The sequence below is a fragment of the Gobius niger genome (genome assembly GCF_951799975.1).
Source record: "Gobius niger genome assembly, contig: SUPER_10_unloc_3, whole genome shotgun sequence".
NCBI classification, from domain to species: domain Eukaryota; kingdom Metazoa; phylum Chordata; class Actinopteri; order Gobiiformes; family Gobiidae; genus Gobius; species Gobius niger.
Genome location: NW_027639330.1, coordinates 217554 through 230813, shown reverse-complemented (window position 1 = coordinate 230813; position 13260 = coordinate 217554). Strand labels below are relative to the sequence as shown.

The following is a 13260-nucleotide window of genomic DNA, read 5'->3' as shown; positions in this document are numbered from 1 at the left end:
GGTTTAAAAAGGTGGAAATGAAAGACGTGGCTGATGGAAAGTTGTTTTTTATTGAAGTGGTTTCAGTAATTACAGAAGTCACAGAATGAGCAGAACAACAACGTTTCATCCACTCAGATCCAAATCACCCAGAATATACAAAGTACTTTTACATCATCTGGAGGCAATCTGAGCACTGACAGATCACCACCTCGTGATGTCATCAGGTGAAGGAACTACGAGGGTTAAGGAGAGAAACACTGAGCTGTAGGTTCTACTGTCACAGTGATGTTCCTCGGTAAGATCTTCAGAGGAACATCCTCAAGTGTGATTAAAAATGGAGTCAGTCCCTCAGAGATGAACCCTGTGACTGTGTGGAGGTCTGTGTTTGTGTCGGGGTCAGTGAAAGTCAGTGTTTTTGTGTCAAAGTCCAGCTTCACTCGGACTCTCTGCAGATTCTTCTTCACTGAGAGACGTTTATCTGGGACTGAGGGAGAACAGGCTGAGTAATCACCATAATAGAAACGTATGAACCAAACTCTCTCCTCAGGGTTCCCTCTTCTCTGAACAAACTCTCTCACACCCACAAACCAGTACTGATTCTCCCCGACCTCCACGTCCCAGCTGTGAGTCCCTGAGACAAACTTCTCAGATCCAAGTACCTCGTTAAAATCTCTTCTCTCTGGATTCTGTGGGACCTCCTGAGCTTCTCCTCCTCTCACTGAGCTCAGATCTTCAGACAGGATCACACGAGGTCCTGCAGTGTTTGGATCCAGAATCACAGGGTAGAACTGCACCAGGCTCTTCATGTTCCTCCAGATGTTGAAGCCCAGGTTGCCCAGATGTTTGGCCTGGTCTATCAGAGCTCCTGGTCCCATGTCCTCCACCAGGGGGCGCTGCTGCAGCCTCTTTGCTGCAGTCTTGTACTGGAGCAGGAAGGAGGCGTCTGCTGCTCTCAGCAGCTCCTCTGTCTCTGAGACGCTCTGGGACACGGCCTCCATGTCTCTGCTCACGGCCGCCATCATGTCCTTCATCCTCTGAGTCTTCTGCTCCTCTTCCTCCCTCAGAGCCTTCATCCTGGACTCTTCCTCCTCCCTCAGGAACTGGTGCAGCTTCTCAAACTGAGCTCTGATCTGTGTCTGAGCGCGTCGGGCCTGGGCCGTGATATGAGCCTCTGAAGACTCCAACTGTGCTCTGCTCCGAGCCAGGACCTGAGGAGAAACATCAGAGAGAGTTAGAAAGAACCAGGACCTGAGGAGAAACATCAGAGAGAGTTAGAAAGAACCAGGACCTGAGGAGAAACATCAGAGAGAGTTAGAAAGAACCAGGACCTGAGGAGAAACATCAGAGAGAGTTAGAAAGAACCAGGACCTGAGGAGAAACATCAGAGAGAGTTAGAAAGAACCAGGACCTGAGGAGAAACATCAGAGAGAGTTAGAAAGAACCAGGACCTGAGGAGAAACATCAGAGAGAGTTAGAAAGAACCAGGACCTGAGGAGAAACATCAGAGAGAGTTAGAAAGAACCAGGACCTGAGGAGAAACATCAGAGAGAGTTAGAAAGAACCAGGACCTGAGGAGAAACATCAGAGAGAGTTAGAAAGAACCAGGACCTGAGGAGAAACATCAGAGAGAGTTAGAAAGAACCAGGACCTGAGGAGAAACATCAGAGAGAGTTAGACTTAGTTACCTTCAGGTTCTCCTGTACAGGTGTGAGGTCTCTTACCTTCAGGTTCTCCTGTACAGGTGTGAGGTCTCTAACCTTCAGGTTCTCCTGTACAGGTGTGAGGTCTCTTACCTTCAGGTTCTCCTGTACAGGTGTGAGGTCTCTAACCTTCAGGTTCTCCTGTACAGGTGTGAGGTCTCTTACCTTCAGGTTCTCCTGTACAGGTGTGAGGTCTCTTACCCTCAGGTTCTCCTGTACAGGTGTGAGGTCTCTTACCTTCAGGTTCTCCTGTACAGGTGTGAGGTCTCTCCTCAGCTGCTCTCTCAGCTCCTGAGCCGCCTCCTCGATGGGTCTGAAGCTGTGGTCTTTGTGAGTCCTGGAGTCTCTGCAGACCAGGCAGATCAGGTCCTGATGGTCCTCACAGAAGAGCCGCAGCTTCTCAGAGTGAAGACTGCACTCAGGCTGTGCTGGAGATGGAGATGTTTGCCTTCTCTCCTCTGTGAACGTCTCCACCAGGTTCTTCAGGGTGAGGCTCAGTGATGGATCCATGGAGATCTTGCTCTTACAGACTGGACAGGTCTTCAGGGGTTTGTCCTTCCACCAGTTCTCCAAACAGACCTTACAGAAGCTGTGGCTGCAGCTCAGAACCACAGGATCTCTGAAGAGCTCACAGCAGATGGGACAGCTCAGGTCCTGCTCCAGTCTGGACGCCATGATGATCCACCTGAAGCCACAGACAGAGGAGCACATTTATGGAACCGAGAATCTAAGAAACTCAAACCACAAAAACAAACAAACACAGAGTTCAGACTCAGAGGGAAATAAATCCTAAATCTGATGGTTTTGTTTTGAATTTTCCTAAATCTGTGAATAAATAATGAAATAAAAATGTATAAAGTTGTAGAGACTGAGAGAGCGGGACGTGAACAGAGAAGGGTCAATCCTAAAGTGACGTGAACAGAGATGGTTCTTCTCCTGTCGCTTTGTTTGGACGTTTAGATCTTTGGCTCAGTTTGTTTTTCCTCTTTGGGGGCGGGGCCTGTCGCCTGGTTTTTCCTCATTGGGGGCGGGGCCTGTCGCTTGGTTTTTCCTCTTTGGGGGCGGGGCCTGTCGCTTGGTTTTTCCTCTTTGGGGGCGGGGCCTGTCGCTTGGTTTTTCCTCTTTGGGGGCGGGGCCTGTCGCTTGGTTTTTCCTCTTTGGATTTTTAGATTTTATTCCTGAAAATATCAAAAAATGTTCATAAAACGTCTTAATGATTGAATAATTGTTTTTCATGTGATTTATCTCTTAAAATGTTCAGCTCCCGCAACTTATCCGTATTCAGGAAAATTCCCCCTTCTGTAATTTCCCAGTTTTTGAATTCTGCCCATTCATTTGTATGGGGAATTCTACCCATTCATTTGTATGGGGAATTCTGCCCATTCATTTGTATGGGGAATTCTGTCCATTCATTTGTATGGGGAATTCTGCCTATTCATTTGTATGGGGAATTCTGCCCATTCATTTGTATGGGGAATTCTGCCCATTCATTTGTGTGGGGAATTCTGCCCATTCATTTTAGGACTTCTGATACAGTTAAGTCTATCAGCGATTTCTGCGACAAAATAGGGATTTTCACAATAAAAGTTAAGTTATCCTTTATTAATCTCTGTAGAGCACTATAATGCATTTATTAGGGATTTCTACAATAAAAGCACTATTATGTGACTAAATGGGGATTTTCACAATAAAAGCACTATTATGTAACTAAATGGGGATTTTCACAATAAAAGCACGATTATGCAAAAATATGGGGATTTTCACAATAAAAGCACTATTATGTAACTAAATGGGGATTTTCACAATAAAAGCACGATTATGCAAAAATATGGGGATTTTCACAATAAAAGCACGATTATGTAACTAAATGGGGATTTTCACAATAAAAGCACTATTATGTAACTAAATGGGGATTTTCACAATAAAAGCACGATTATGCAAAAATATGGGGATTTTCACAATAAAAGCACTATTATGTAACTAAATGGGGATTTTCACAATAAAAGCACGATTATGCAAAAATATGGGGATTTTCACAATAAAAGCACTATTATGTAACTAAATGGGGATTTTCACAATAAAAGCACAATTATGCAACTAAATGGGGATTTTCACAATAAAAGCACTATTATGTAACTAAATAGGGGTTTTCACAATAAAAGCACGATTATGTGACTAAATGGGGATTTTCACAATAAAAGCACTATTATGTGACTAAATAGGGGTTTTCACAATAAAAGCACTATTATGTGACTAAATGGGGATTTTCACAATAAAAGCACTATTATGTGACTAAATAGGGGTTTTCACAATAAAAGCACGATTATGTAACTAAATGGGGATCTTCACAATAAAAGCACTATTATGTAACTAAATGGGGATTTTCACAATAAAAGCACGATTATGCAAAAATATGGGGATTTTCACAATAAAAGCACTACTATGTAACTAAATGGGGATTTTCACAATAAAAGCACGATTATGCAAAAATATGGGGATTTTCACAATAAAAGCACTATTATGTAACTAAATGGGGATTTTCACAATAAAAGCACGATTATGCAACTAAATCAGGATTTTCACAATAAAAGCACTATTATGTAACCAAATAGGGGTTTTCACAATAAAAGCACGATTATGTAACTAAATAGGGGTTTTCACAATAAAAGCACTATTATGTGACTAAATGGGGATTTTCACAATAAAAGCACTATTATGTGACTAAATGGGGATTTTCACAATAAAAGCACTATTATGTAACTAAATGGGGATTTTCACAATAAAAGCACTACTTAGCAATACTATTCCTAAGCCATTGCAAAAGTTTCTATTTTTAAATGAAAACTTCAAATGACAGAAAACTTGCAATACTTTTTGTTTCTGTTTTATATCAGTAATGCTCAGCAACATGTTCAGATTTATATCTGTATTTATTATAATTATTATAATTATTATTATTAGGTCAGAGCAACGGACACGCAGTGTCCCGCGAGGGACTAATTAATATCGATAACGGGGGACGAAAACGCAAGAATTGCCGTAGCAAACATGAACAATACACAAGTAACAGGGGTCAAAGCATAGTGCTCCACAAGCTCTAATTTTGGGTGGGGTTCGCGAGAGAAAATAATAAAAGTTTGCTCTGTGGCGCCCCCTCAAACAGGCAGTTTACATTGACCCAATGGAGGAGCAGTCGCAAAAAAAGTCATGGTACAAAAGTGACATTGGCCAGGGACATAGACCACGTCAGGACATGTCAAAAATGATATTACGACCCCGCCCTAAATGCTACAGGAAGTCGGCCATCTTGGCCCGAACCTCAAACCTTCAAAATCGTACCTCTTGAACTTCTGGCCCCTGATCCCCGAGTTTTCAATGGAAAGCCTCCAATTTTGGCCAACATGTCCCAAACCCATGTGGCTTTCAAAATCATCAAGTACATTTATTATTGGGCGTGGTCATGACAAGGCCGCAACTGAGAGGCCATTTTCAGCAAATTTCACAGCCTCAGATCTTTCACAGACTTTGTCGGATTGGAACGGACCCAATCCGGCGCGCGTGCACATTCCCCACCTGGACCTGATGGTGTGCACACGCAGCCGCTATCGCCAACAAGGCCTTTAACTTGGCTTGTAAGTGGCTTGTAAGTGGCCCGCCCATCCTCCGTGAAAATAGCCAGGGTTCTTTGCCTGGCAGCATGTTGGACTCAGAGCTTCTCCTGAAATTCGTCAATTTTCGTCAAAATTTCCCCCTTTATTCACAAAAGCCACAGTTTTAGACTCGTACGGACTTATACTAAGTTGTTGTTGTTGTTGTTGTTGTTGTTGTTGTTGTTGTTGTTGATAGACTGTCCTTATTCCAGTATTCAGTTCATGACTGAGTAAAAGTCCACTGTGAGTGAAAGTTAAAGTTACAGCTTCATGTCGATCTTTAATCAATGAAGTTTGTGTCTCGTCCTTTATTTCAGAAATATTTATCTTTAATACATTTTTACTGTATTTTATTTGGAATGTTAAGATTTTCACTTTATACAAGTTTGTTTGTTTTCACGACTGGAACATAAGTCAGACTTTAACGCAAACAGTTACTCACAGGATTTATTTCACTTTACTTTTTACTGATTTCATTTATTTATTCATTTGAGCAGAAAAAGTATGTCAACATTTTACAGAAAGAAAAAATACAAAACAAGACTTTGTGCTCAAAAGGAGTAGGAAGAAGTTCAAGAACTTATAGTAAACCTGCCCCTTATCTCTCATTCAAGTTATACATTGTTTATGATCGTACAAAATGTCAAAGAATTTCATCATTTACAGTTACCAAAAAATAAAAATAAAGGATTTATCATTTACAGTCGTAAATAAATAAATACACCATATGGTACATAAGAGTTATGCCAAGGCACATCTCTCTTTTGTTCTGATCACACAAAAATATATATAATATCGCTCAGTCCTGCTATACCAACTATACCCAATGTACAAGCTCCGTATAACCGTGTGGAAACAGAAACTATCTGTCCAAAGTCACTCACTTAAGACTGACAGGGAAAGGGAGAGAAAAAAGACCTGTATACATCCTTGAAGTATACATACGTATATGTATACATATATACATACGTATATGTAATCCATGAACATATTGGAAACATGTGTTTTGTCCATTATCATGTAAACTTGAACTAACAAGCTGACCTCACTTTCACACAAAATGATTTCCAAACGCACTAAAACTTACTGTTGTCAAACCAAAATAATGCTTAACTTTCTTTATATTTTCATATTCATATCCAGGCAAATACACACAAAAACACAAGTGTGTGCCTGTCTCAGAATGTAATAGTAGTTATGATACTTCGCTAGCATATTTTTGAAAGATAATGTCTTTACATGTTCTTTCAAAGTAACTTCACTCTGACGTGAGCTGCTCTGCCTCACATGCCCTTCCCTGTTCCAGCTTTATTCAAACACACTCTGGACTCACCTCAGTCCAGTCGCCGCCTCTTCAGTCTTCTCTACAGAGTCTTCAGAGGCTTCAGGGTCTGCAGAGTCTTCAGAGGCTTCAGAGGCTTCAGAGTCTTCAGAGGCTTCAGAGTCTTCAGAGGCTTCAGAGGCTTCAGAGTCTTCAGAGGCTTCAGAGTCTACAGAGTCTTCAGAGTCTTCAGAGTCTACAGAGTCTTCAGAGGCTTCAGAGTCTTCAGAGTCTACAGAGGCTTCAGAGGCTTCAGAGTCTACAGAGGCTTCAGAGTCTTCAGAGTCTTCAGAGTCTACAGAGGCTTCAGAGGCTTCAGAGTCTTCAGAGTCTACAGAGGCTTCAGAGGCTTCAGAGTCTTCAGAGTCTTCAGAGTCTTCAGAGTCTACAGAGGCTTCAGAGTCTTCAGAGTCTTCAGAGTCTTCAGAGGCTTCAGAGGCTTCAGAGTCTTCAGAGTCTTCAGAGGCTTCAGAGTCTTCAGAGTCTTCAGAGTCTACAGAGGCTTCAGAGTCTTCAGAGTCTTCAGAGTCTTCAGAGGCTTCAGAGTCTTCAGAGTCTTCAGAGTCTACAGAGGCTTCAGAGGCTTCAGAGTCTACAGAGGCTTCAGAGTCTACAGAGTCTACAGAGTCTTCAGAGGCTTCAGAGGCTTCAGAGTCTTCAGAGTCTTCAGAGTCTTCAGAGGCTTCAGAGGCTTCAGAGGCTTCAGAGTCTACAGAGTCTACAGAGTCTTCAGAGGCTTCAGAGTCTACAGAGTCTTCAGAGTCTTCAGAGTCTTCAGAGTCTACAGAGGCTTCAGAGGCTTCAGAGTCTTCAGAGTCTACAGAGGCTTCAGAGGCTTCAGAGTCTTCAGAGTCTACAGAGTCTTCAGAGGCTTCAGAGTCTTCAGAGTCTACAGAGTCTTCAGAGGCTTCAGAGGCTTCAGAGTCTTCAGAGTCTTCAGAGTCTTCAGAGGCTTCAGAGGCTTCAGAGGCTTCAGAGTCTACAGAGTCTACAGAGTCTTCAGAGGCTTCAGAGTCTACAGAGTCTTCAGAGTCTTCAGAGGCTTCAGAGTCTTCAGAGTCTACAGAGGCTTCAGAGGCTTCAGAGTCTTCAGAGTCTACAGAGTCTTCAGAGGCTTCAGAGTCTTCAGAGTCTTCAGAGGCTTCAGAGTGTTGTGGAGAGAGCAGAGTCCTGTTTCCTGTTTCCTGTTCTGGAGGGGGCGTGTCCAGTGACTCAGCTGTGGTTCTTAACCTCTTAACTCCCGCCTGAACCAAGAGGATCTTTTTCCTCACGTCATCACATTGTTTATCCATCCTTTTTTTGTTGGGTATTCAACTCATTTTTTGTCACATTTTTGTCATTTTTTCGTCCATTTTTTGTCACATTTTTGTCTTTTCTTTGGTCATTTTTTGTAATTTTTTTGTAATTTTTTAATCAATTTTTTTATCATTATTTTTTTTTTTTGTTCAATTTTTATCACATTTTTGTCACATTTTTGTAATTTTTTCATAATTTTTTCGTAATTTTTTTGTCAATTTCTTGTGACATTTTTGCCACTTTTTCATCAATTTTTCATCACTTTTTCATCAATGTTTTCGTCTCAGTTTTGTTGCGATTTTCCCAGATTTTTCCCAGAAGCTTTTAGATTGGGGTAAAGCCAGACTGGAGGAAAGGTGCTCGGTTCAGGCGGGAGTTAAGGGGTGAAAGAGACAGACCCGGTGCTGTGAGAGGATGAACCTAATGTAACACGATGACTCCGATCACACACAGGATTCTCATCTTTTCTCTCTGAGACTCAGAAGTTCTGCCACGGCCGGTGGTGTCAAACTCCCCAATGTCAACCAATGATCATGTCCCCAGTTTTAAAACATTCCTTTGGTCATAAAAAGAATTTCTACCTTTTTTTGTCTAATTCCACATTTTCTCCAGTTTGGCTTTACCCCAATCCAAAAGCTTCTGGAAAAAAAAGCTGTGAAAAAAGCTGAGAGCAATGATGGAAATGTGAAAAAAAAGTGAAAAAAAAGTGAAAAAAAGTGGAAAAAAAGTGACAAAAATGTGACAAAAAATGTGACAAAAATGTGAAAAAAAATGTGAAAAAAAGTGAAAAAAAAGTGAAAAAAAAGTGAAAAAAAAGTGACAAAAAAGTGACAAAAATGTGAAAAAAATGTGAAAAAAATGTGACAAAAATGTGACAAAAATGTGACAAAAAAGTGACAAAAATGTGACAAAAAATGACAAAAATGTGACAAAAAAATGACAAAAATATGACAAAAATCCATCAAAAAATGACAAAAATGTGACAAAAACTAAAATGAGTTGAAAACCCAACAAAAAAATGATGGAAAAATGATGTGACGACGTGAGGAAAAAGATCCTCTCGGTTCAGGCGGGAGTTAAGAGGTTAAGAATTATGTCGGCTAATATTTCTATTCCTCACGGTGTGGCCCGAGCGGGGGTCACGAATCCCTTTATCTGCTCAAATGGGGGTTGCGCCGCCAAAAGGTTGAGAACCACTGGTTTAGTAAAACGCAGGGATGAATTATCGAGGACTAAAATGTCACAAATGTTCATTAAACCCGTGTTAATCACAGAACATAAACAAATCAACGTTTACAGAGTGTAAACGCTCACAGGACAGCGTGGAATAAGTAAGTGAACCCCTGAATCTGACTGATCCGAGATTCCTCCTGATCGTTTGGCTGTTTGGTTTTATTAGTTTAATGTTTCCTGTGGTTCTGATGAGGCTCAGACACAGTTAGTGACCAGTTTAGACCAGAGGGTGCACTTACTTTCTCCTCCCACTGTCATTATTCTGTTTCAGGCTTTTCTAGAACGAGACTGAGCTTTAACGACGTGTTATTTTAAGGCCCTTTTAACCCCTTTAGCACATTTTCTCCAGTTTGGCCAAAAATCAAAGAACTTCTCGTAAAAAAACTTTTTCGTCCATTTTTTCCTCAATTTTTTTTTAAATTTTTCACACTTTTTTGTCAAATGTTGGTCCATTTTTGTCACTTTTTCATCAAATTATTCACATTTTTTTGTCAAATTTTTATCACTTTTCGTCCATTTTTTCCTCAATTTTTCGTCCATTTTTTCTCAATTTTTGTAATTTTTTTGTAATTTTTTTGTCACTTTTTCGTGAAATTACTCGCCTTTTTTGTCAAATTCTCATCACTTTTTCGTCCATTTTTTCCTCAATTTTTCGTTAAATTTTTCACATTTTTTTGTCAAATGTTGGTCCATTTTTTGTCACTTTTTCATCAAATTATTCACATTTTTTGGTCAAATTTTTATCACTTTTCGTCCATTTTTTCCTCAATTTTTCGTCCATTTTTTGTCAATTTTTGTAATTTTTTTGTAATTTTTTTGTAATTTTTTTGTAATTTCTTTGTAATTTTTTTGTCACTTTTTTGTCACTTTTTCGTCAATTTTTTATAAATTTTTTGTCAATGTTTTCTCACTTTTGTCACATTTTCATCATTGTTTTCGTCTCAGTTTTGTTGCTATTTTCACACCTTTTTTCCAGAAGCTTTTGGATTGGGGTAAAGCTGGAGAAAATGTGCTCGGTTCAGGTGGGAGTTAAGGGGTTAATTTTGCCTGCAGTTCATAAACTATCCACCAGGGGGGGGGGGGGGGGGGGGACTGAAAACCAGACGAAAAAGCCACAAAAAAGAAATGGGGGAAAAAAGTGATGAAAAAGCAACAAAAACACGTCAAAGCTGTGATAAAACTCGAGGAAAAAGATCTGTTTGTATCAATTGTACGGCTTTAAAGGAGGCGTGGCACTCCAGTCAAAGAGCTTTTAGATTTGGGTAAAGGAACACAAGGAAAATATACCGTGAGGAACATAAGTGTTTGCCTGAGATTAACATTGTAGGTGCATTTCAAACCCTGATGTTCCGCTGTGAGGAAAGATCCTGCTTTAGTTTTCCTGCAATGGTTCAGTGTGTCCAGTAGAGGTCAGTGTTTGTTCTTGTTTTGTGTTTTTGTCACGTTTTCTTTACTCGTGTGGCTTTTTTTATTGTGTTTTTGTTGCTTCTCTGGTTTTCTCTCTTCTTTTTCTGTCATTTCTATGCTTTGACTCAACGCGGTCGTCACGGCAACAGTTTCCAACAAGGAAGTGAAACTGTAAAGGTTTAAAAAAGGTGGAAATGAAAGACGTGGCTGATGGAAAGTTGTTTTTTATTGAAGTGGTTTCAGTAATTACAGAAGTCACAGAATGAGCAGAACAACAACGTTTCATCCACTCAGATCCAAATCACCCAGAATATACAAAGTACTTTTACATCATCTGGAGGCAATCTGAGCACTGACAGATCACCGCCTCGTGATGTCATCAGGTGAAGGAACTACGAGGGTTAAGGAGAGAAACACAGAGCTGTAGGTTCTACTGTCACAGTGATGTTCCTCGGTAAGATCTTCAGAGGAACATCTTGATCTGTGGATAAATCTGGTCTCAGTCCCTCAGAGATGAACCCTGTGTCTGTGTGGAGGTCTGTGTTTGTGTCGGGGTCAGTGAAGGTCAGTGTTTTTGTGCCAAAGTCCAGCTTCACTCGGACTCTCTGCGGCTTCTTCTTCACTGAGAGACGTTTACCTCGGTCTGAGGAAGAAAAGGTTAAGTATTCACCTTTATAGAAATATATGGACCACCTTCTCTCCTCAGTGACGTCTCTTCCTTGAACAAACTCTCTCACACCCACCTCCCAGACCTTATTCTTCCCGACCTCCACGTCCCAGCTGTGAGTCCCTGAGACAAACCTCTCAGATCCAAGTACCTCATAACATTCTCTTCTCTCTGGATTCTGTGGGACCTCCTGAGCTTCTCCTCGTCTCACTGAGCTCAGATCTTCAGACAGGATCATACGAGGTCCTGCAGTGTTTGGATCCAGAATCACAGGGTAGAACTGCACCAGGCTCTTCATGTTCCTCCAGATGTTGAAGCCCAGGTTGCCCAGATGTTTGGCCTGGTCTATCAGAGCTCCTGGTCCCATGTCCTCCACCAGGGGGCGCTGCTGCAGCCTCTTTGCTGCAGTCTTGTACTGGAGCAGGAAGGAGGCGTCTGCTGCTCTCAGCAGCTCCTCTGTCTCTGAGACGCTCTGGGACACGGCCTCCATGTCTCTGCTCACGGCCGCCATCATGTCCTTCATCCTCTGAGTCTTCTGCTCCTCTTCCTCCCTCAGAGCCTTCATCCTGGACTCTTCCTCCTCCCTCAGGAACTGGTGCAGCTTCTCAAACTGAGCTCTGATCTGTGTCTGAGCGCGTCGGGCCTGGGCCGTGATATGAGCCTCTGAAGACTCCAACTGTGCTCTGCTCCGAGCCAGGACCTGAGGAGAAACATCAGAGAGAGTTAGAAAGAACCAGGACCTGAGGAGAAACATCAGAGAGAGTTAGAAAGAACCAGGACCTGAGGAGAAACATCAGAGAGAGTTAGAAAGAACCAGGACCTGAGGAGAAACATCAGAGAGAGTTAGAAAGAACCAGGACCTGAGGAGAAACATCAGAGAGAGTTAGAAAGAACCAGGACCTGAGGAGAAACATCAGAGAGAGTTAGAAAGAACCAGGACCTGAGGAGAAACATCAGAGAGAGTTAGAAAGAGCCAGGACCTGAGGAGAAACATCAGAGAGAGTTAGAAAGAACCAGGACCTGAGGAGAAACATCAGAGAGAGTTAGAAAGAACCAGGACCTGAGGAGAAACATCAGAGAGAGTTAGAAAGAACCAGGACCTGAGGGGAAACATCAGAGAGAGTTAGAGTTAGTTACTGTCAGGTTCTCCTGTACAGGTGTGAGGTCTCTGACCTTCAGGTTCTCCTGTACAGGTGTGAGGTCTCTTACCTTCAGGTTCTCCTGTACAGGTGTGAGGTCTCTTACCTTCAGGTTCTCCTGTACAGGTGTGAGGTCTCTTACCCTCAGGTTCTCCTGTACAGGTGTGAGGTCTCTTACCTTCAGGTTCTCCTGTACAGGTGTGAGGTCTCTAACCTTCAGGTTCTCCTGTACAGGTGTGAGGTCTCTAACCTTCAGGTTCTCCTGTACAGGTGTGAGGTCTCTAACCTTCAGGTTCTCCTGTACAGGTGTGAGGTCTCTTACCTTCAGGTTCTCCTGTACAGGTGTGAGGTCTCTTACCTTCAGGTTCTCCTGTACAGGTGTGAGGTCTCTTACCTTCAGGTTCTCCTGTACAGGTGTGAGGTCTCTTACCTTCAGGTTCTCCTGTACAGGTGTGAGGTCTCTCCTCAGCTGCTCTCTCAGCTCCTGAGCCGCCTCCTCGATGGGTCTGAAGCTGTGGTCTTTGTGAGTCCTGGAGTCTCTGCAGACCAGGCATATCAGGTCCTGATGGTCCTCACAGAAGAGCCGCAGCTTCTCAGAGTGAAGACTGCACTCAGGCCGTGCTGGAGATGTTTGTCTTCTCTCCTCTGTGAACGTCTCCACCAGGTTCTTCAGGGCCAGCATCAGTGGAGGATTCTCCCTTGAGGACCTTCTGGTACAGACTGGACAGGTCTTCTGGGGTTTGTCCTTCCACCAGTTCTCCAAACAGACCTTACAGAAGCTGTGGCTGCAGCTCAGAACCACAGGATCTCTGAAGAGCTCACAGCAGATGGGACAGCTCAGGTCCTGCTCCAGTCTGGACGCCAT

The 13260-nt window shown here is 42.3% G+C and overlaps 2 protein-coding genes across 2 annotated transcripts; both read right to left on the bottom strand.

Moving 5' to 3' along the window:
• Positions 1-224: 224 nt before the first annotated feature.
• Positions 225-2363, bottom strand: LOC306969808 (nuclear factor 7, ovary-like; the record flags this gene model as incomplete). The annotated part of the gene is made up of 2 exons (XM_079583035.1): positions 1920-2363; positions 225-1190 (listed from the first exon to the last, which is right to left on the bottom strand). Exons 1-2 carry the CDS (start codon positions 2355-2357, stop codon positions 225-227), a joined length of 1404 nt encoding a protein of 467 aa, XP_079439161.1. The 5' UTR covers positions 2358-2363.
• An 8627-nt stretch (positions 2364-10990) lies between these two features.
• LOC306969807 (nuclear factor 7, ovary-like) lies at positions 10991-13260 on the bottom strand (the record flags this gene model as incomplete). Its single annotated transcript, XM_079583034.1, has 2 exons — positions 10991-11956; positions 12826-13260. The coding sequence occupies 2 exons, from the start codon at positions 13258-13260 to the stop codon at positions 10991-10993; spliced, it is 1401 nt and encodes a 466-aa protein (XP_079439160.1).